The sequence below is a fragment of the Aedes aegypti genome, chromosome 3 (genome assembly GCF_002204515.2).
Source record: "Aedes aegypti strain LVP_AGWG chromosome 3, AaegL5.0 Primary Assembly, whole genome shotgun sequence".
NCBI lineage: Eukaryota > Metazoa > Arthropoda > Insecta > Diptera > Culicidae > Aedes > Aedes aegypti.
The window spans coordinates 224,524,297-224,545,299 of NC_035109.1; the positions used below are offsets into that span (position 1 = coordinate 224,524,297).

The following is a 21,003-nucleotide window of genomic DNA, read 5'->3' on the forward strand; positions in this document are numbered from 1 at the left end:
CATGATTTAAACCCGTTAAAAAACTCAAATTTGGGAAATGTTTTCATGATGCTAGCTAGAAAATATTGTAAAGTTACTGTTAGGACTTTGAATGGCGTTAAAATGTGGATCTCATTTGGAAAAAAACGACACAAATCCATAAAGCGGCATTTTAGACCATTTGACCCTAAACCATCCTTCCCTTCCTTTTCAAGATCATAACAATGACTCGTTATTATCTATTTATTTGGTTTTACATCAATTAACTTGATAAAATATCGCCAATACAATATTTCGCCAATTCCCTCGGTTCATGGCCGCTTTTCTCCATCCCCGACTGCGACCCACGCTTTCCAGGTCCTGGTGCACCTGGTTAATCCACCTAGCTCGCTACGCCCCACACCTTCTTGATCCGAATGGATTCGAAGCGAATACCATCTTTACAGGGCTGTCATCCGGCATTCTTGCAACATGCCCTGCCCAGCGTATCGTTCCAGCTTTAGCAACCTTCAGGATACTGGGTTCGCCGTAGAGTTGAACGAGCTCGCTGACACACACCGTTCTCCCGAACGCCGCCGAAGATCGTTCTTATCACTCGGTGTTCGAAAACCCCAAGAGCTTGCAAGTTCTCCTGGAGCATAGTCCACGTCTCATGCCCGTATATGACTACCGGTCTTATGAGCGTTTTGCACATCGTGCATATGGTACGGGGCTGAATCTTTCTTGACCGCAGTTTCTTCTGGAGCCTATAGTAGACACGACTTCTACTGATGATGCGCCTTCGTATTTCCCGACTAACATTGTTGTCAGCCGTTAGCAAAGATCCGAGGTAGACGAACTCGTCCACCACCTCGAAGGTATCCCCGTCTACCGTGACACTGCTTCCTATCAGCATGTACTTCGTTTTCGCATTCACCATTAGCCCGACTCTTGTTGCTTCGCGTTTTAGGCGGGTGAACAAATCTGCGAACGTTTCAAATTTTCTCCCAATAATATCCATATCGTCCGCAAAGCAAACAAATTGTCCGAATCCCGTGAAAATCGTGCCTCAACTGTTAAGTCCGACTCTTCGCATGACAACTTCAAGCGCAATATTACACAACAGGCACGAAAAGCCATCACCCTGTCGTAGTCCCCGCCGAGACTCGAACGAACTGGTCCGCAGTGCTGACGTAGCCATCGCCTTCGCTGTCCTGATCTTTTGTGGCTGTGTTCTCTGCGCCATTCAGGTGTTCATCGTAAGGCTGCTTCCACCTTTCGATCACCTCGCGACCGTCCATCAAGATGCTTCTATCGTTATCCTGGCATATTTCAGCTCGTGGCACGAAGCCTTTGTGGGATGCGTTGAGTTTCTGATAGAACTTTCGCGTTTCTTGAAAACGGTACAGCAACTGCATCTTTTGGCATTCCACCTCTTGCAGCCGGAGCTTTTTGTCCCGGAATAGGCGGGTTTGCTGTTTCCGCTTAAATCTGTATCGTTTGACGTACTATGCTGCATCATTGCAGCCCACATTGCATTTTTCTCCTCCAAAACCTCCTGGCGCTCCTCGTCGAGTCAATCATTTGTTGATCTCCGTTCCACATATCCGACAATGCTTTCGGCAGCGTCGTTAATGGCTGCTTTGACTGTCCTCCAGCAGTCCTCAAGATGGGCCCTATCGAGCTCGCCCTCATCCGGCAACGCTGCCTCAAGATGCTGCGCGTACGCATTTGCGACATCCGGTTGTTTCAGTCGCGCTAGATTGTACCGAGGCGGGCGTCGGTACCGTACATCGTTGATGACGGATAGTTTTGGGCGCAGTTTCACCATCACCAGGTAGTGGTCGGAGTAAACATTAGCGCCACGATAGGTTCTTGCGTCGGTTATGTCGGAGAAGTATCGTCCATCGATCAAAACGTGTTCGATTTGCGATTCTGTCCTTAAGGTGAATTTCAGGTGTACCGATACGGGATGCTGGGTTGGAAATAGATTCTTCGAATTACCATATTCTTGGAAGTGGCAAAATCTATCAGTCGTAGGCCGTTCTCGTTCGCTGAACTTTTCAAACGTCGGTCTGAACTCCTCCTCCTGGAAAACCTGAGCGTTCAAATCTCCTACACTCGATTCAGCAGATGGAAAAAGCTCCTTCGCGTAATTGCGTCCGTTATCCGTTTTTCCAACAGTTTGCGTCGACGGAACAGTTTGCGCCAGAAGCTACATCGCCAAATACTCACTCAAGAAGAGTTGGCACAGGCCGAGATTCTTCTATGGAAAATGGCACAACAGGAAGCTTTTCCAGAAGAGTGGTCTATACTGCGGAAATCAATTGGTTCACCAGAAGCGAAACATGCTACTGTTCCGAAGTCCAGCTCAATTTTCAAAACAGGGCCTTACATGGACACCAATGGAGTACTGAGAATGCGAGGTCGTATTGGGTTGGCCAAATATCTACCATTTGATGCAAGATACCCAGTTATTTTGCCCAAGGAACACCCTATAACAATCTTGATTGTTGACTGGTTTCACTGTCATTATCGTCACGTCAATAGGGAAACAGTTTTAAACGAACTACGCCAGCGTTTCGAGATTTCAAAGTTGAGATCTCTTGTGCAAAGAGTAGCAAACCGTTGTATATGGTGTCGGATAAATAAGGCCCTTCCAAAACCACCTGTAATAGCGCCACTTCCCGATGAGAGACTGGAACCCTTCGTGCGTCCGTTTACGTATGTTGGCCTGGACTATTTTGGGCCAGTATTCGTCAAGCTTGGTATAAGTCATGTAAAACGTTGGATAGCCCTTTTTACCTGTCTTTCTATTCGGGCTGTTCATATGGAAATAGTGCACAGCCTCTCTACAGAATCCTGTATTATGGCTGTCCGAAGATTTATTTCACGTCGTGGTTCTCCAGCTGTTTTCTATTCAGATAACGGTACTTGTTTTCAAGGTGCCAACAAACAGCTTCAGGAAGAAATCGGTGCCAGTAACGAGGAATTCGCAGTCACTTTCACGAACGCGGAAACAAAGTGGAAGTTCATACCGCCCGCCTCTCCCCACATGGGAGGCGTGTGGGAGCGTTTGGTTAGATCAATAAAGGCAGCGGTTGGTTCTGCTCTAGAACATCCTCGTAAGCCCAACGATGAGACTCTGGAAACCATTATAAATGAGGCCGAAGCACTAGTAAACTCCAGACCACTTACGTATATTCCGTTGGAATCAGCTAGTCAAGAGTCGTTGATCCCCAACCATTTTCTGTTGGGCAGCTCAACGGGAAACAAAACTGGATCATCTGAAGTTGTCGGAGCTTCCCGTGGACCAGCAACACTTCGTAGCGGTTAGAAAATGGCTCAACATGTCGTTGGAGAGTTCTGGCAAAGGTGGATAAGGGGATATCTACCAGTCATTACGCGCCGAAACAAATGGTTTAAGGAGACCAAAGACCTTGCAGGAGAAGATCTGGTTCTGATCGTGAACGGAACTGGACGTACTCAATGGATAAGGGGACGTATCGAGAAAACCATCGTTGGCAGAGACGGAAGAGTTCGACAAGCGATAGTTCGTACAGCGAGTGGACTTTTACGGCGACCTGCTATTAGGCTAGCGGTGTTGGACGTCTTAGAAGATTGTGAACCTACAGGCCTTCAAGGAGATCCAGGACGTCACTTAGGTTCACGGGTGGAGGTATGTGCCGACAACACCCCTCGGTGCAGCGCCGCTGCGAACATTAACGTACAGTAGATCGTACCTGAGCGTTCCGTCATGCTTGTCACTGCGACAGATAGGTAGATAAGACTGAAAACACTGCTAGTCATCATTACCTCAACCTTATACAGCTAGTGTTCTACTAAAGCTAATCTGCTTTATTCAACTTAATTTCTATTGTTTTGCTAATCTTAAATTGCTTGAACTACATATAAAATTACTCAACTGAATTGTAACTACTTAAAAATCTATGGTTGTACCTAGAACTAAAGAACTTAATTATGTTTATAGTGAACGCAAAATCCAGATCTAGGGTATTCGATACGATTTCTTCAAAATCATATGAAGTGCACTAAAATCGTGAGTAACAAATTTCTTTGTATTCTGAACCTATAATATTTAATAAAACATTTTGTAGCTTGAAGCTTACACGATCAAAAAGCTGCTGTTTGCTATCAAGACCTAGTGTGACATCACCCCCATTCCCAACAATATTAGACTACAACACATTTTTTCATTTACTATAAGGTACCGTGGGGTAAGTGGATACAGAAAAATCAATAATTAACTTCATTGTCATGTACAGCTAACGTGAATAATGTAATTCAATTTTTTTCTGTGGATAACAAATGAGGGACTATTATACTTCAAATCGTCATTTATTTTTTATTTTTCTGATTGTTATGTAATGATTATGAGAGACTTAAAAATTTGCGCCAAATGATCCACTTGTCCCACCATGGTGGGGTAAGTGGATCACCAATTAAAAAAAACTGTTCTCGAAACAAATGTGGTGTGATTATGTATAATAAAAATGATATTACTCTCGTTCTTGTTATTAGTGCTAGTAATGTTACATTATAATACTTTAAAATTTAAAAAAGTTCCTTTATTTAATCAAAATATAGTTCATACTAAATCTAACAAAAAAAAACATTGACTCTAGAAAAATTTGGAGAAAATTCATCCATTTATACGCATAAGTTATAAAGAAGTATTGTTGGATTATTCCTAACGATATTTTCTAAAAACACTCTTAGTTTAAAAATATTAGTTACTTTTACTCTGGATTAACAAACTGAAATACTTCTATTTTATTTATGAACATATGTGTATCATCTGTCTAGAACAATTTATATGGTCAAATAAGGTACGATACTATGCGTTCAATTGGAAAATTAGTATATTTTGCTCTTTTACAACTCAACTTAGATAAAACACGAAAAGCTTCGTGTACATTTTGATATTGTTATTCTTTTACATTTTTTTTGCCAGAAAGGTTAAAAAAAACTTTTAGGTGGATTAATTCAAATTTTCTATGGTCAATTTGACAAATTCAAGCTGGGAATGGAAGAAAATAAAGGAAAACAACATTTGCGGATATTAAAGCTTAATAAAATTCTCGTAAGCAGTCTGCCAATAAATGATAATAATTCTTGATTCACTTACCCCACCCCATTAAAAAGTAGGGGTAAGTGTATCATGTCCAATATATTTGTATTTATTTATAAAAATCACATATTCTTCATTGTGATTCATTCAATTAGAACTGTAGTGCTCACCATGTGTCGAAAAAAATATAGAATTCGATTTAAGATAGAGATACAATGGATTTTTGATTGATGGAAAACAATGTTGAAATTAATTACTTTTTGCAGCTAACAAGTTTGCTTGTGTTAGTGTACGTGTAGTACCAGTTTTGCAATAGTATCAGTGTGGGCATAAGAATATAACCTAAAACGAAGCAATGGTGCGAAAACATTACACATATTCAAGCATTTATGCTTTATATTGACAAATCAAGCCAAACTTTTCAATCCGACGTATCTGCAAAAATAAACAAATCGAGATTTGCTTTGCATGGGCTTGACAAACGCATAATCTACCTATTGTGTCTATAAAAGTATTCCTACATCCATTTTTTGATTTTTAGAAATAAATTAAAATTATGCCCTATGTGCACTTTACTCAGTGTTTTCAATTTGGCTACATACACCCTTCGTTTGCAAAGCGACTCAACTGTCAACATTTTTCATGCTAGCACATACACCGTACATATGCTCATAGTAAAGCGACCTATATGTAGAATCAAACCATAAAATTTCGAACACCAGATACGTCATACTGTTTCCAAATCACTAAACATGTTGGAAATCGAGAGAATTGGACTTCCACAGTTGAGCGAGCTGACGGGTCGGCAAACTGATGTGGAACATCATCAGTATTCGGTTTAAGACAATATTTCTCACCAAATTTCGCACAAGAACTGTTCTCCTCCTGCTTTTGTTATTTACGGCTCCGTCCGGTGCTCCTCTTAGTCGAGTTGAAATTGGAAACATTCGGAAACTAATATTCGTTGTCGTTGAAAGTTGAAACTGACGAATTGACTAAGTTTAATAAGTTTTATGGGAATTTGCAAACCGGTGTATGTGCAACTTCAAAACAATACTGGTGTATATGACGTGACGGATGTGCAAAACGAACTGTCAAACCGACGCATCAAGCAAGGTGTATGTATCAATCAAGGTATGGTATCGACGAATCATCCATGGTGTATGTGAGCAGCACAAAGCAAAAGGGTTTATTCTCTAATTTTACCTGTTTTTCAATTAAATTCAAAACAAATCGGATTTGTTTAATAGTGGTTAGAAACAGTGTTCTTTTTTTCAACTTATAGTAGACATCGCATTAGAAAAAATGCAAAACATTTTAAACAGGATTTAAAATGCTTTACAATATTTTGCATCGCATTTTTCTCGAAACCATCCGAGTGTTAGATACGCCGATTTGAAAAATCATGCTTGAAATGATCCACTTACCCCACTGATACACTTCCCCCACTGTACCTTACTGTTTACATAGGCCTTGAGATAAGTTTCCCAACGGGGGAGCCAAGAAGTTTCAATTGTATACAAAGCTCGCTGAAAACCACATTCTTGTACGGAGTTGTTTTTATGCTTAAGATGATTATAAAACGAAGCCAAACTTTGAATTTTCAAGTGCACAAGACGAGAGTATCTGGCAACAGTTCGCGTTGAAAACCAATCAAATTGCTTGCTTGCTGGTGGTGACCAGTGGGATAGATTTTCAACGCGGAGCGCTATTTGGTTCTCAAGTCTTGTGCTCTTGAAAATTTGAGGTGTGGCTTCGTTTTATAATCACCTTAAGCCTGATTCGCTGCTGACAAGTAATTTCTTGGCCTATTTTGATGCATGGGAAATTCCTGCAAGGAAGCGTTCAAGGAAGCGCTTCTTTCTGATCGCAGTACGCAGTTGAAAAGAAATGACAGTTCAAACGGGAGCCGCAGTAGAAAATTTCTGCAAGGAATCGGCGAGAAATTTCTTTAGCGATTCCTTTTCAGTAGCAAATCAGGCTTTACCGAGATTTAAAGTATGCAGTTTGCATTGAAATGATTTGAATCAATGATATATTATTTTTGATCAAGTGAGCACAGGAGCAATTGAATTGAAAAGGCGCGAATCTCACGTGAAGCATTGATATTTTCAAAGCATGCTTTTCAAAATATCTGTGCAGCAATGATGATCTTTGAAGACTGCAAGCAAACAGCAAAACTACATGCATACTTGATAATCTTCTCAATTCCAATATTAATATCATTAATGAATATTAATATGTTAATACTGGAATACTGAATACAGAACCCCCATGAAAATTACTATGATAATTCCTGCAGGTTTTCTTCGGAGAATATGAGAAGAATTCTTGAAGAGCCTGTTGAACCCGTTATGGTCTCTGAAGATTTCTTCGGATCTTTGCATCAGGATTCAGTGCAACCAGAATAAGGAAGAAATAAATTTGAGAGACCATTGTGGTTAAAATAGATACTTTAACGACCTTCTCTTAAAAATGAAGACTTTAAAGGAGCTCCATTTTTATGCTCAAAGTCTCTAAAAATAAACCTACTGCCAGTGCTGTCATTTGTTGGATCAAGTTTTGTTACCATTTGTATTAAAAATATGAATATCCTTCATATTTATATCCTATTTAAATCAATTTTATGGAACAGATTTGGCAAAAATAGATCAAACTGCTTGCCTTTACAACCAGTGAGGTTGTTCTTATTTCCTCATCTATTTGTAGATAACAAATGGATGAACGTCATTCTGTGAATTTGTGCAGTTTAATTTTTCTTTGCATTTAAGTGATCCGGCGTATCGCAGATGTTTTCAGAAGAAACTTGTGCTCTTCAGAAGATGCTTGTAAAATGTTTCATCGCGCAGGAGCTCCATATTTCGCTGGAATTTCTTCGAGAATTCTAAAAAAAATCTTTCTGAAAATCGTCACTTCTTCTTCTTTCTGGCGTTACGTCCCTACTGGGACAGAGCCTGCTTCTCAGCTTAGTGTTCTTATGAGCACTTCCACAGTTATTAACTGAGAGCTTACCATGCCAATGACCATTTTTGCATGCGTAATATCGTGTGGCAGGTACGATGATACTCTATGCCCTGGGAAGTCGAGAAAATTTCCAACCCGAAAAGATCCTCGACCGGTGGGATTCGAACCCACGACCCTCAGCTTGGTCTTGCTGAATAGCTGCGCGTTTACCGCTACGGCTATCTGGGCCCCATATCATAAAATCGTCATAAACTGCTCTAAATAATTTTATGGAAACCTTCTCGTGGCATTCATCTTTCAAAAGAATAAGTACGACGTTAATCGAGTTTGTATGTACATTGTACTGATGATAAATAATTTAATTTGTTTTTCAAGCTTCCTTGTTATTTTTGTTGAATTGTGAGTAGGAAATCCTTTGACTGCCCTACCCAGGCGTTTTTGTGCGTAGTACATGTCCTACCGGTCCTACCCACTTCCCGCGCCACTGCTCCTGAAGTTACTCCGGGTAGTTCTCATGAAGTTCTGCGAAGGATTTATAATGAAGTCTTTCAAGATTTTTTTTTTTGAAAAATTTCTACGAATTCCTCTTAAGTTCCATCTAAAGGGCTGTCTTTTAATTATGTACGACAATTTTGGCGGTTTTTAGATGCTCTCCCCCCATGGTAAGATTTTTTGTATGAAAATTAAAAATAATTTGTATGACACGTAAGAAATCTCAAAGTCAAAATAAGTTTACGCCATCTAAGTGGATATCTCCGGACTGCACAAAAAGAGTGTTTCCGCCCGGGTTCGAACCGGGGACCTTCTGCGTGTGAAGCAGACGTGATAACCACTACACTACGGAAACGATGAGAAATGAGGGTCTAGAGCATAATCATTTTTTCAGAGATTAACACATTTGTTTTAATATTCATAAAAGGCCGTCCGTTAATGTCGTGAGGCAATTTTGTCCCATTTTCAACACCACCCCCCCTCCCCATAATAAGGTTATGGTATAAAAAGCAAAAGCTAATGTGTATGGTTTGTGAGATAACTTAAACCAATACATATACCCTACGTTATTAATGGACGGCCCCTATAGTTTCACAGTTTTACAATCATTGATTAAAAATTGAACTGAAATTAAAAAAAAAAATCAACTTTAGCTGACGCAGTTTACTTCTAAATCGTGTTATCCGTACACGTTCAATAAAAGTTGCTCATAATTAAATATATCATAGTAGAATAAAATATGAATTAGGCAGCATCAATTTATTACGTAACGCTAAAATTGAAAATTTTCGACCCTCTTCCCTCCATCCAATATTTTTGCTTTAATGTCAGCATAAGCAAATGAAATTCATTTCTTCCTAATCATCATACATATATATATCACGGAGATTAAACAATCGTGTTTATTATTTTATGGATTTTTTTACATTTGGCTTGTTAAGTAGAATCTAGTTTTTACATGTTCTAAATGTACGATTTAACTTGAAATTTCTATTACTGTTATTAAAAAATTGCAGTATTATTTAAAAAATCTTCTCTGATAACTTTGCCTAATAATTCAAAATGAAAAAAACTTAGGTGAGATTTAACCGATTCGCCACTGTAACAATTTATTAAAAACTAGACATTTGAATATAAATTGAAACGTGTAACAATCAGTGTTCTTCTCAAATTAATGAAGATCGCTCAATATATTGAGGTTTTTCAAAATTATGAGTTTATTTTCCAACTTTAAATTAATTTTGTAAAACAAATTGCGTCCCACCTGGACAAATGACGCACAAGGTGCACAGTTTAGGAAGCAATCAGAGATATTCTCGGTGAGCAACATCATTAATAATCTGCTCAATTTATGTTTGGGGTCGTCCATCAAATACGTTAAACAATTTTGATGGTTTTTCTAACTCTTCTCATCCAATAGTGATTTAAATTCAAAAAATGTATGGTACGTAATAAATTCTTAAACCCCTCCTCTCAACTCCTTACGTAATTAATGGACGACCTCTTTGTCGTGTTGGTATGGAACCTGTCAAATGTTGCTTGGCCTATTTATAAAATTGTACTAAATTTGATGTATTCTTCTTTACCATTCGTTGCAACAACAACGAAAATGTTGCGCAACATAACATATGTCGTCCAGCGAAAGATGTAACACAGTGGACCAACCTCATGGTTTGTGGTTTAATGTTGCATGCAGCGGTATGCATAACGTTTATCAATGCATTGTTTTGCTGGTGGTGACCAATCGATTAAGTTTTCAGCTTAAATGAATGCTTAGTTCTCCAGATCCGTGCTCTTGAAAATTTGAAGTTTGGCTTCGATTCATCTTCACCTTAAGCCTTTCATATTTCATATAGAAATTATTATGGGAAAAACAAATGATTTATTCAATCGATCATTACACTTTCCCATATAACATATACTCAGTCAGAAATATCTCTGTCTTTCCTGAGTCAATTTATGTATAGGTCTAACGGAGGAATAAAGTGTGAACAATTAGGGATTACATTTTCCACAATTTCCCAGGTTGTCGATAATTTAATAATTTCTAATAGATAATAGTTCAATTTATCGTTTCCCGGAAAAGTTGTAAACTTTTGATTTCGGTTTACAAATTATTCAGTTACACAGTGGGTCGTGCCATTAAGTTCATTTCTCGCCACCAGACGAAAACGAATAGAAAAAAATGTCATGTAAATAGGTTCAAATTTTTTAATGTTTCATTGTTTGATAATAATTTTACAAACTTTCACATAACAAACCAGGAAATATATATATGAAGGAGACATTTGAAACAGAATGGAAATTTTATGCAAATTAAAATTAAGAATATTATTCATTGATTACTATTGAGGAGGTTTGTAGAATATTTCAGATAACTAAAATACTTACAACTTGTTACAACTACCGCAAATACTATACAATTTATTGATGAATGAAATGAAATCAGTTATTTCATACTTAGGAATATTTTAACATAACGCAGAATACAACCTTAAATGTTCAATCTTCTTTAAAATTCCTCCATATTGTATAATTTTATATGAAATCATGACAAATTCTTGACTTATCTTTAAAGAATCTTCCATATTCTACTCAAACCATTGAAATTGGAATAATTGAAATTGTTTAGAGATTAAAAGTGAAAAGAATTCAGCTTGATTGTGGGGAGACTACAAACTTCAGTTTTCTTCATTTGAACTCAACTATCTCTGCACAATTAAAGCTATTTAGGAACAGATAGGGGAATTAGGGGCATAATGGACACGTTAAGCAAATGTTCGTTTTAAGACCATTAAATGGCAATGTTTTTAATTTACCCCCGGCTAGTTTTCAAGTTTGATGTTAGTACGACGTGCCACATTCATTCATAGTGATAAAAATCATATCATATGTCAGAAAAGCGAGATAGAAAATTGGGTCGAAAACAAGGCTGGTAAAAAGGTATCGGGGCGAAATGAACACCTGCATGAAATTTAGTTATTCCAATATATTCAATGACTGTCAATCATTCCGATATGCAAAAGGGCTCTCCCTCAATCATAATAGCTAAAAAGAACCTTTCTGGATTCGTTACTTTGCTCAAAAATTAGATTCTTCCACAGTCTTGCTTATATGCCAATTTGAAACTGAGAAAAATTTCAAGTCAAATTTTGAAGAACAATTGAAGCAAAAAATAAACTTTTATACTGTCAAACATTTCAAATGCATTACAGATTTCATGCAATGAATGAACTTTTGATGAAATATGCGTATTATCAGATATTGAGAGGGTGTCCATTTCGCCCCGTATGTTCATTATGCCCCTAATCCCCCTATGAGTTTAAAAACGGATATGAGTATTTCATCATCCATTAGTGCAAAATCAAGATGAAAAAGATTAAACCCTTCTGATAATATTACAGGGATTAAGTAGGATTAGAATATAAGAATCCTTATGAAGTATTTTTGAAGCGCTAAATTCATCGACTTATTAGAAGAATTAATCCTGATATTAGCCAGTGTCTTGCCCCAAGGGTTCAAACTATGTTTAATAATTGAAATGAAAAAAATAAATGATGCATCGCTCAGTTTTGAAGCTTGAAGTAAAAGTAACAAAAAATGGAAATACTATTGATTGTATCCTGATTTCAAAAACATAATTATTATTTTCGTTCGATCTCTTGTCATTGTACGTCCTGGTCGTTTTCAGCCACATTCTAGTGAATATGTGATCAATATCGTTTCTCATGAAAATGCTATGAACATAAAAAATGTTAAAACAATATGATTACCGTAAAACGGGGAACTTTGATAATGCGGGTAACTTTGATAATGCGAGACTCTCAACATACTAGACGAAATAACAAAGTTCCTGTTAATCTGTTAAGCAAAACGAATGCAAAAGTAAAGAGTATTAGTCTGACACTTCATGTTAAAGCTATTTCCGTTGGAATCAAGTACATTTGAGGGTTTATATGCAAACATGGAAAATGTATAAGATTTTAGCAATTTTGAAATGCTCTCAAACAATCTGTTCTACGATCACTATTTGATGAAGTCATAATGAATTCGTCACTTATACTTGATAGCCTAGTTATAGTAGAACTCCAATTCGGTCTCAAAACTCTTAGCGAATACTATTTTTACAAACTGGGACCATTTTTGTAATCTAAGTCAGAAATTTCCATATAGCGTTAAACGCCTAAAGATATGCAACGCCCTACAAATGTTCTGTAATTCATTCAATTTTGTTCGAGTGATGCTTCATTATCAAAGTTACCCCAAAACAGAAAACCGACTTTCGATCATATGAAAAATTATAAAGCCATTAAGAATAAATCTTTTGGAAATATATCAACTGGAATCGATAGTTATGATACCAGTACTTGTTTTAAAAATATGAATTAAAATTCTTTGAAACAGCATGCATAAATATTCAAGTTTTCTTCGAAAAAAACTATCAAAGTTACCCCGTTTTACGGTACCTTAAAATATACATTCGGCTCAGTTAAGCTTTGACAAACAATCCATTTTAGTTAGGATTTAGGAAGGAAATCTTTCAAATACACAGTTAGACAATACAACAGTTTGTAGCTATTTCCCATTTTTCTTATTTATTGAAACTTACATAATATAATCAATAATCGATGAAAATACCATCTCAAGGTTTATACATTATTTGTAATGTAAAATCGATTCTATGTTTTCTTTTAGAAATAAATCCCTGCCAATGAAGTCATTCAATACTACCTGTTGTTCACTATTCACATTACAAATCACTTCCATTCTTAAGATTTGAGTCTTTATTTATAGCTTCTAGAAGTTATTATGGGTAAGACCGTGCAACTGGATGAAAGGTTCTCTTCAAAGTTGGATTTAACATATGGATTAATGGGGGCATGATTGATTAGCGTGTTGTTGTAGTATTTAAAGACATAATATGTAGCTCCTACACGGTATTTAACAGTTGTTTCGACCAGTTGTTACTTCTTTCAGTAGGATTCCTTCGAAGGGAAAATGGTGATTTACTGTCCATCACTGCCAATATGTGCATGCTGTTGAGGGACGAAATTAAGTACTTCTTGGAAGACGAGTTCTGAAAGAAATAAATCCTGTGAGCATTGAAATGAGAAATGTTGACCATTTTTTTACGATACCCTTCCATTTTTCCACGGGTAGATCCATATCTTCAAAGCTTTGATCATACAGCGAAGACGTTGGCTCATCGGTGGGGTCCGCGTACTTCTCGAGATATCTGAAATGTTTTTTTTAATTAGTAGTTTGAGAATACCTATAACTGTCTTCTACTTACGGATGTGCCAACGCTTGTTCGGCGGTAACACGCTTATCTGCGTCTAGTTCCAGCATTTTCTCCAGCAAGTCAATGGCAAGAGGATTGGCACCACGAAACACATCGCTGAAGTTGCGCTTTTCCGTTTTAGGCAATGATCGGATGTAGTGTCTAGCCTGAAAATAAATAGACTTCAGTTTTTTCCAGCATCAACCCATAGGAGCTACTTAAATTCAGAATAATCCACGGTAGCACTGCTTATGCTCGCTTATATGATCACATACCTCTTCGCTAGTTATTTTTTGCATCAGTTCATCATCAGGTGTTCCGCAAAAGAACATGATGCGTGTAAGGTGGTCGATATCTAATGTGTGACCGAGCACGTTAATGAATTTAGCGATATGATTAGAAGGCGCATTGAATTTTAAATAGCGCGCGTTCAATAAGGCCAACAAGTTTGAATGATTCGAGTTAAGGTAACTATTTGGTACTAAAATTTTGAGTGTGTAATTTTGATGCAAAAGATACGATAACAGTAGTAACCAGAAAAAAAAGTTTTTCCGAACAGCTTTCAAGCGATAAGTTAAGCTCACATCAATCCTAATGCACTATTCTTGTTATTTATCTAGAAGATGAACAAACGCACAACTCTTCAGTGGATGAGCTTGTTTTTTGAAAGTTCATTCACATATTTCATAACGCCAAAAAAGGGATATTTTTGGCAGCCACCCACTTCATCGTAACGTTTTTTGTATGAATATTCTACAATGTTTGTATGATCCGTAACATTTTGAGGACACCCACCCACCAACGCCCTCTAGTGTTATAAAATTTGTAAATAAGCCCTAACATTACATGCGCCATTCGTCTCAACATAGTTAACTAGTTTAAGGTGAAGATTAACCGAAGCTAAATCTCAAATTTCCAAGAGTGCAATTATTAATTACCACCACGAGTGATCAAGTTTTCAGTTGAAAAGGCTTCTGATTCTTTAGTTCTTTAGCTTAAATATATCTTCATCTTAAAATATACTCTAAATGCGGCACAAGCATGTTCGTTAGTCGCTTGCCGCATGTTGCAGAAAGAAGGGAAATCCCTATCTTGGTTAGTCGCACTACATGGAGGCGCAACACCACAGATAACACACTGCATCAAGTCTTGTAGTGCAACGTAAGCTCAACATATCCAGCGTGCGACAATTCCATCCGCCGAAATAGCTCAGTTGGGAGAGCGTTAGACTGAAGATCTAAATGTCCCCGGTTCAATCCCGGGTTTCGGCACAAGTGTTCAATTTTTTGATGCGTTATTCTTTAACATTTACGCAAAGCCATAGCGCTGTCAATATTATATATATCAATAAGCACGCAAAGTCCCATATGTCGCCGAATCGGGCATATAGTGCTAATATAGAACTATTGAACGACTTGAAGCCCTGAACTAGCACTATCTCGCTGATTTGGATCGTTAAGGTGAAGATGTATTGAAGCCAAATCTCAAATCTTCAAGAGCACCAATCTAGAGAACCAGGCTCACAGTGGTTTGAGCTGAAAACTTAATCGATTGTGCTGGTTCAGTTTTTAGCTTGAACGGCAGTTTAGTTAGGGCCCATTCACAAATTCCATAACGCTGATGGGGGTGGGTGGGTATCCTTAAGATGTTACAGCTCATATACAATTTGAAAAGTGTTCATACAAAATGCGTTACGAGGGGGTGGGTGGGTGTCAAAAATGTCCGTTTTTGGTGTTATGAAATTTGTGAATAAACCCTTATCTAGAGTTGTGCTCTTAAAAATTTAAGGTTTGGCTTCGATGCACCTTCACCTTAAGTGCTTGGCGGTTACTTGGAAAGATGCATTCCTACCACATTATGGGGCAATATTAGAGTCACTAGGGCTAAAAAAGGCTTATCTGATCAACTAATGATTTACATTCTCGAGAAATTATTTCTGGTCTGGTTTTTAATGGCGTACAAATAATGGTTTTTGAAACATCATTCATAAAACTGCAAATACCCAATTATTATTTACAGTTTTATGAATGATGCTTAGAAAAAACATTACTTGTACGCCATTAGAAACTAGCCTAACAAGTGCCGAAATAGCTCAGTTGGGAGAGCGTTAGACTGAAGATCTAAAGGTCCCCGGTTCAATCCCGGGTTTCGGCAAAGTAAACTTTTTACTCGTGTATTCGTACTGAATTCGTACTGGATCTGAATGAACGTACTGGATCTGAATGAACGTACTAATAGGTAGGTACCTGCGACTAGTCTCTCGAAAATTCTTGAAACCTAAAATTCGTGTGCACCTCTGTGTTAATGTCACAAGTTCTTATTGCGATGTAGAGGCGGCCAAATTCTAATTTCTTTGAAAAAAAATCGTTTTTCAATCACTTTTTGTCAAAAAAATAAGGTAAAACAATTTTCAATAGTTCGAGTCGAGAATTAGGCAAGAAAAAATGTTTATGTTGTCGTTGAATTCATACGTGTGATGTCGTGTCGTGTGAAGTTGGATAAAGACCTTTTAATTTTATATTGTTTTTTTTCTGTTTGAAATTCGGCATATTTACAGAAAATGTTATTTTAAGCAAGAAAGCAATATTTCATGGAATTGGTTCGATGAAAAAGGCTATACATATTGCAACATTTACTGACAACATATATTTTGTTTTTAATTGGGTAATTCTACTGAATACTTTGAAAAATCTTTGTCTGTAACTCACAAAGGCAAAATTGTAGAATTTAATAATTATTATTATTATGCTACGAATGTCGTAGGGTAGGACGGGGCAAAATGGCCACCCGGGTGCGGCTTATTTTTCGATTGAGTAAAGTGGGGCAAAAGTTCGAGTATGGCAAGAGTTTCTTTTTAAGATTTCTAGCTCAATTCAAAACAAAAGTTATAAATGTCATGGTGGTTCGAATGCTATTCAAGTCAGATACTTTCACTACAAATATCATAAAAATCGAATGAGATTTGGAAAAGTTATGGCTATTTGTTGTTATTCGACTTGAATATTATAATTTTTGGACAAAATTTCGATGCATGGAACCAAATGAAGATAAAATATTTATCAATATTTTATATAAGGGCGTTTCTAGGCCTATCATAAGGATGCATTGACGTGTATTAGTTTTTGCATAAATCCTTATGGAAACAATTTTTGGCCCATAGCGGGGCAAAAGTTCGAATCAGCGGGGCAAAAGTTCGACCCGTGTATAAACACACGGAAAAATTTACAATTTGCCTAAAATCCACATATTATCTTCAAATATAGCAAAATTTGAATGATCGTGCGGAAAATATCACCAAAATTTTACATTTCCACTAAGTTTGGCGAAAAGCTGATTTTTTTTGTGTATATTACAATTAACCCTGTTTTGGACATTTTTTATGAAAATTTAGTGTGTATTTTTCGGTAAGCCTAAGTTTACGCCTGGTAAGAGAGAGAGTTTAGAGCCTGTGAGAGAGACTCGCAAAGAGGAAAACTATCAACGTCATATGCAGCCCAGATTCCGCTGTCACGAAACGTCACATGCAGCCCGTCGTTTCAATGGCTGAAAAAGTTGAAAGTATTGTATTCAAAATAAACTGTTATTAAAATCCCCAGTCAGCGGAGCAGTTTTTCCAAAGATGCAAATAAATCTAAACATAAGGCTTGTTATTTCCAATATCTGCTACGTTTTCTGGCATGAAATTTCACTCAAAAGGCTATTTATGCTTCGGTGTGAAGCAAACGCAATAAGTTTTTGCTGAGCTGTTCATGTGAGAGTTTGAACGGCTTGCGCATGATTGATGAAAACACAGAGTGGAATAAGAAAAAACTCAGCAATCACAGAAAAAAAGACCGTCTTCGCGAGTCTTGTCTCAGGTATAAAGTAAGCCTGCCATAGAAGTATCGATCTTTTTTGTTTTAGTCAAAGAACTTTTGCCGCACACCAGATTCGAACTCCTGCCCCACTGGTGGGGCAAAAGTTCGTTTAAGACAATCAATTTTGAAACTGTTCTAAAAATGGGTAAATTTTTTGACACAAGTTTGTTCAGCAAAATTATAGCCAATATATTGAAGGTTCACTGTATGGAATTTGTTTAGTTTATCTGCTATTGTTTTCTTGGAAACTTTGATTATACCACTAAGGTCGAACTTTTGCCCTTCCTTACTCTAGTTCTCTAAACCAAAAAATCGTGTGCTCTTCAAGGTGAATTTACAAGTTATTTCGAGTAAATCTTTTAGAAGCATTTAAAAAAAATCCACAAATTTGACCTTTGTTTCATGATTCAGTTTCTCTAGATTTTTTTCTTGGAATTTCCTCAGCATTTCATCCAAGGATTTCTGAAGTTCTTCCAAACGTTTGTCAATGATTTTGTAAAAAAAAATCCGGTCACTATTACGACTATTTTTCCAAGAAATCCTTCGATCACCCGATCATTCCTACACAATATCTTGGAGATTTTGTTTTCTCAGGAGTTCCTTTACAGAGATTCAATATTGATTTATTTTTCTTCATTCAAGATTAAATCAAGAAAATCTTCTAAAGTTTTGTCAAGGGATTTTGATCTCTTCTAGAAATCCTTATTTGTCAAGCATGACTTAAGAACTTACACAAGTTTCATCATTCTCTTAGAATTACTGGATGAATTTCCAGAGAAATCTTAGGAGCAATCTCTGGAGTAATTTCTGAAGGTATCCTTAGAGAAGTTCATAGTCAAAATCTTAAAGAAATTCTGAAGGATAATTCTGTAGGAAATCCTGAGAAATCTAGAAGTTTGTGGTTGAATATTCCAACATTCTTGAAACGGGAGCCTTGGACGACGTTCTAGGAAAACCGATATGAGAATCACCGAAAAAAAAACCTTGAGAACTGAAGGCTTTCTTGAAAAATATTTGAAATTATATGTGAAGTAATTTTTGAAAGTCTCGTTAATAAAGACAATAATATGAAGTAATTCTCAGGAACTACTTCATATTATTCTCTTTATTATCCATCAGTGGAATCTCTGAATTGTAATTTCTGTAGTTATTATTAGAAAAATCCAGGTTGTATTTTGAGATATACAAAACAAAACTCTTAGAGGAATTCTTTAGGAAAATTCTTGAAGCTTTTTTATGGGAAATAATCACTAAATAAACTCCTGAAGAAAAATACAAATCTTTCATATTAAAATACCTATCCATCTATTTAACCTGAAGAAATCTTCGAGGCCTTCCTTAGCCTAGTGGTTAGAGTCCGCACAAAGCAAAGCCATACTCAAGGTGTCTGGGTTTGATTCCCGGTCGGTCCAGGATCATTTCGTAATGGAAATTTCCTCGACTTCCCTGGACATAAAGTATCATCGTACACGAGATACGAATGCGAAAATGGCAACTTTGGCAAAGAAAGCTCTCAGTTAATAACTGTGGAAGTGCTCATTGAACACTAAGCTGAGAAGCAGTCTTTGTCCCAGTGAGGACGTAACGCCAAGTAGAAGAAGAAGAAATCTTCGGAGTTATATCTGAATTTTTGGGCAAATACTTGAGATAATTACTGAAGAAATTCCCTGTGAAAATAATTGAAAATGCATACAGTAATACAAACAGTATTGTTGGTCGTAATGTCGCGAGGAAAATTTAAGAAATATTCTCAGAGAAATGTCAGGTCTGATTCCATAAAATATCAAACTCTTTTCTCCATATTCCTTTTAGGTTTCGTATTTTTTTCAATTACTGTTTGCTCTCTTTTTAAGCAATTTCCTATTTTCATGACACTCAGTCGCTACTCGCTACCAACCCTGCAACAATTCATGAACAATTTTTAAAATTATTGGAAAATATTTGATTTCGGAAATTTTTGCCAAATGTCAAATTTTTAATGAGTTTAGTGAAGATTTGAAGGTGGTCCAAAGTCTCAGGCCCAAAGGTGATGTATATATACTTAAAATGAGCATGTTTTTTAATTTATCGCCACTACTATTCAAACAATTTGGTGTACAGAAAAAAATAGAAAATTCATTTTAAATTAATAAAAATACCCTGGAGATTCGATGCTACCCAAAAAATCAAAACCTACTGCAATTCATAGCAGATAAATTTTCATTCGTTCTCGTAGTCGAGCATGAACCAGGCATTTTTACGACGTGTAAAAAAGCAGCACTAATGTCTCAATTACGATCATTACGGACGGTGCGTAGTGCATTTATGGACCGACAAGTGAGAAAACCAGATCAAGAAAAATATGCTCGGAAAAACGGCTAGCTAGTCCCTGGGGGGAAGGGGAAAGAATGTTGAAGTAGTACAAGTATAGGTATAGCCATACAGAAGAAAGAAAAAAGCGTGCGGGCATCCAACAAGACAGAAAAAGTGAACGCATTCGGAAAAGGTCGCTAAGCGGAATGCGATAGCGGAGGTAAGTGAGTGAACAATTACAGAAGAGAGAAATATGTGTATTGCTACATCTACATTAGATTCATTGTAGAGTTAAACTGTGCTCTTGGTTAGTGATTTGAAATTGTTTTAGATAGAGGGAATTTCATGTTTGAAAAGTGTTTGTACAAATTAATTATTTTGAGCTAGTTTCTGGCAAAACCCCGAATTATTTTTTATATTTACAAAAAAAACTATAATCAATAATTTATACATATCACATGTTAGCCAAGTCAATTAGTCGTACTTCAAACTTTCTCCTAAAAATCAATAAATCAATTACGATCCTAAAATTTAATAATAATTCTGTTCTGTTATATCTACTACTAAAGCCAGGATTAGTCTAAATATAAAGAACGAAGATTTTTGTGGAGTTCCAAAATTATCTAGGCCTTTAGCCTCTAAATCAAAGTAACACAAATTTGCATATTTTATAAAAACTTAATCGACAAAAATTTTGTATAGCAGAATTTGTGTGCCGTAGTATGGGTCTAGCAGAAGGTTACACAAATTAGAAAAAAATATGTAAAATGGATCATTTTATGCTGATTTCTGCTACATTTTCTTTTGGTTTAAACTTTGAGGCTTCTTTTTTAATATGATTTAAAATCAGAAGAGCATACGAACTTTTAATTCTCAATACCTTCGAAAAATAAACCGCACCCTAATATTTGGCTTTGTGTAACTTAGTTTCCGGATGCGTATTTTTCGTTTTACGGACGAACTGAAGCGACACTATCAATAGGCAAGAAGCGTATAAAATCGTTTGCAAATTTAGCATGAATTACTTCAGAATAGCCAAGTATACAAGCAAATAATTTGCGACAGGA

The 21,003-nt window shown here is 36.7% G+C and overlaps 1 protein-coding gene and 3 non-coding genes across 7 annotated transcripts in view; 2 read left to right on the top strand and 2 right to left on the bottom strand.

Moving 5' to 3' along the window:
- Window positions 1-8,788: 8,788 nt before the first annotated feature.
- Window positions 8,789-8,861, bottom strand: Trnav-cac. Its single transcript has one exon. It is a non-coding gene; the product is annotated as a tRNA-Val (tRNA).
- A 4,213-nt stretch (window positions 8,862-13,074) lies between these two features.
- LOC5570571 (mitogen-activated protein kinase 14B) overlaps window positions 13,075-21,003 on the bottom strand; it is a 44,349-nt gene continuing 36,420 nt past the window's right edge. For 3 of the 4 annotated variants that reach the window (XM_001653190.2, XM_021854283.1, XM_021854284.1), the window contains exons 6-8: window positions 13,800-13,954; window positions 13,645-13,742; window positions 13,075-13,583 (exon numbers count right to left, since the gene is read on the bottom strand). In XM_001653190.2, the coding sequence (XP_001653240.1) occupies window positions 13,513-13,583; window positions 13,645-13,742; window positions 13,800-13,954 (324 nt within the window). In that variant the 3' untranslated portion in view covers window positions 13,075-13,512. Of the gene's footprint in view, window positions 13,584-13,644; window positions 13,743-13,799; window positions 13,955-14,062; window positions 14,143-21,003 lie in introns of all 4 variants that reach the window. The other variant, XM_001653189.2, reaches the window with a different exon arrangement.
- Trnaf-gaa lies at window positions 14,986-15,058 on the top strand. The gene has a single exon. It is a non-coding gene; the product is annotated as a tRNA-Phe (tRNA).
- Window positions 15,869-15,941, top strand: Trnaf-gaa. The gene has a single exon. It is a non-coding gene; the product is annotated as a tRNA-Phe (tRNA).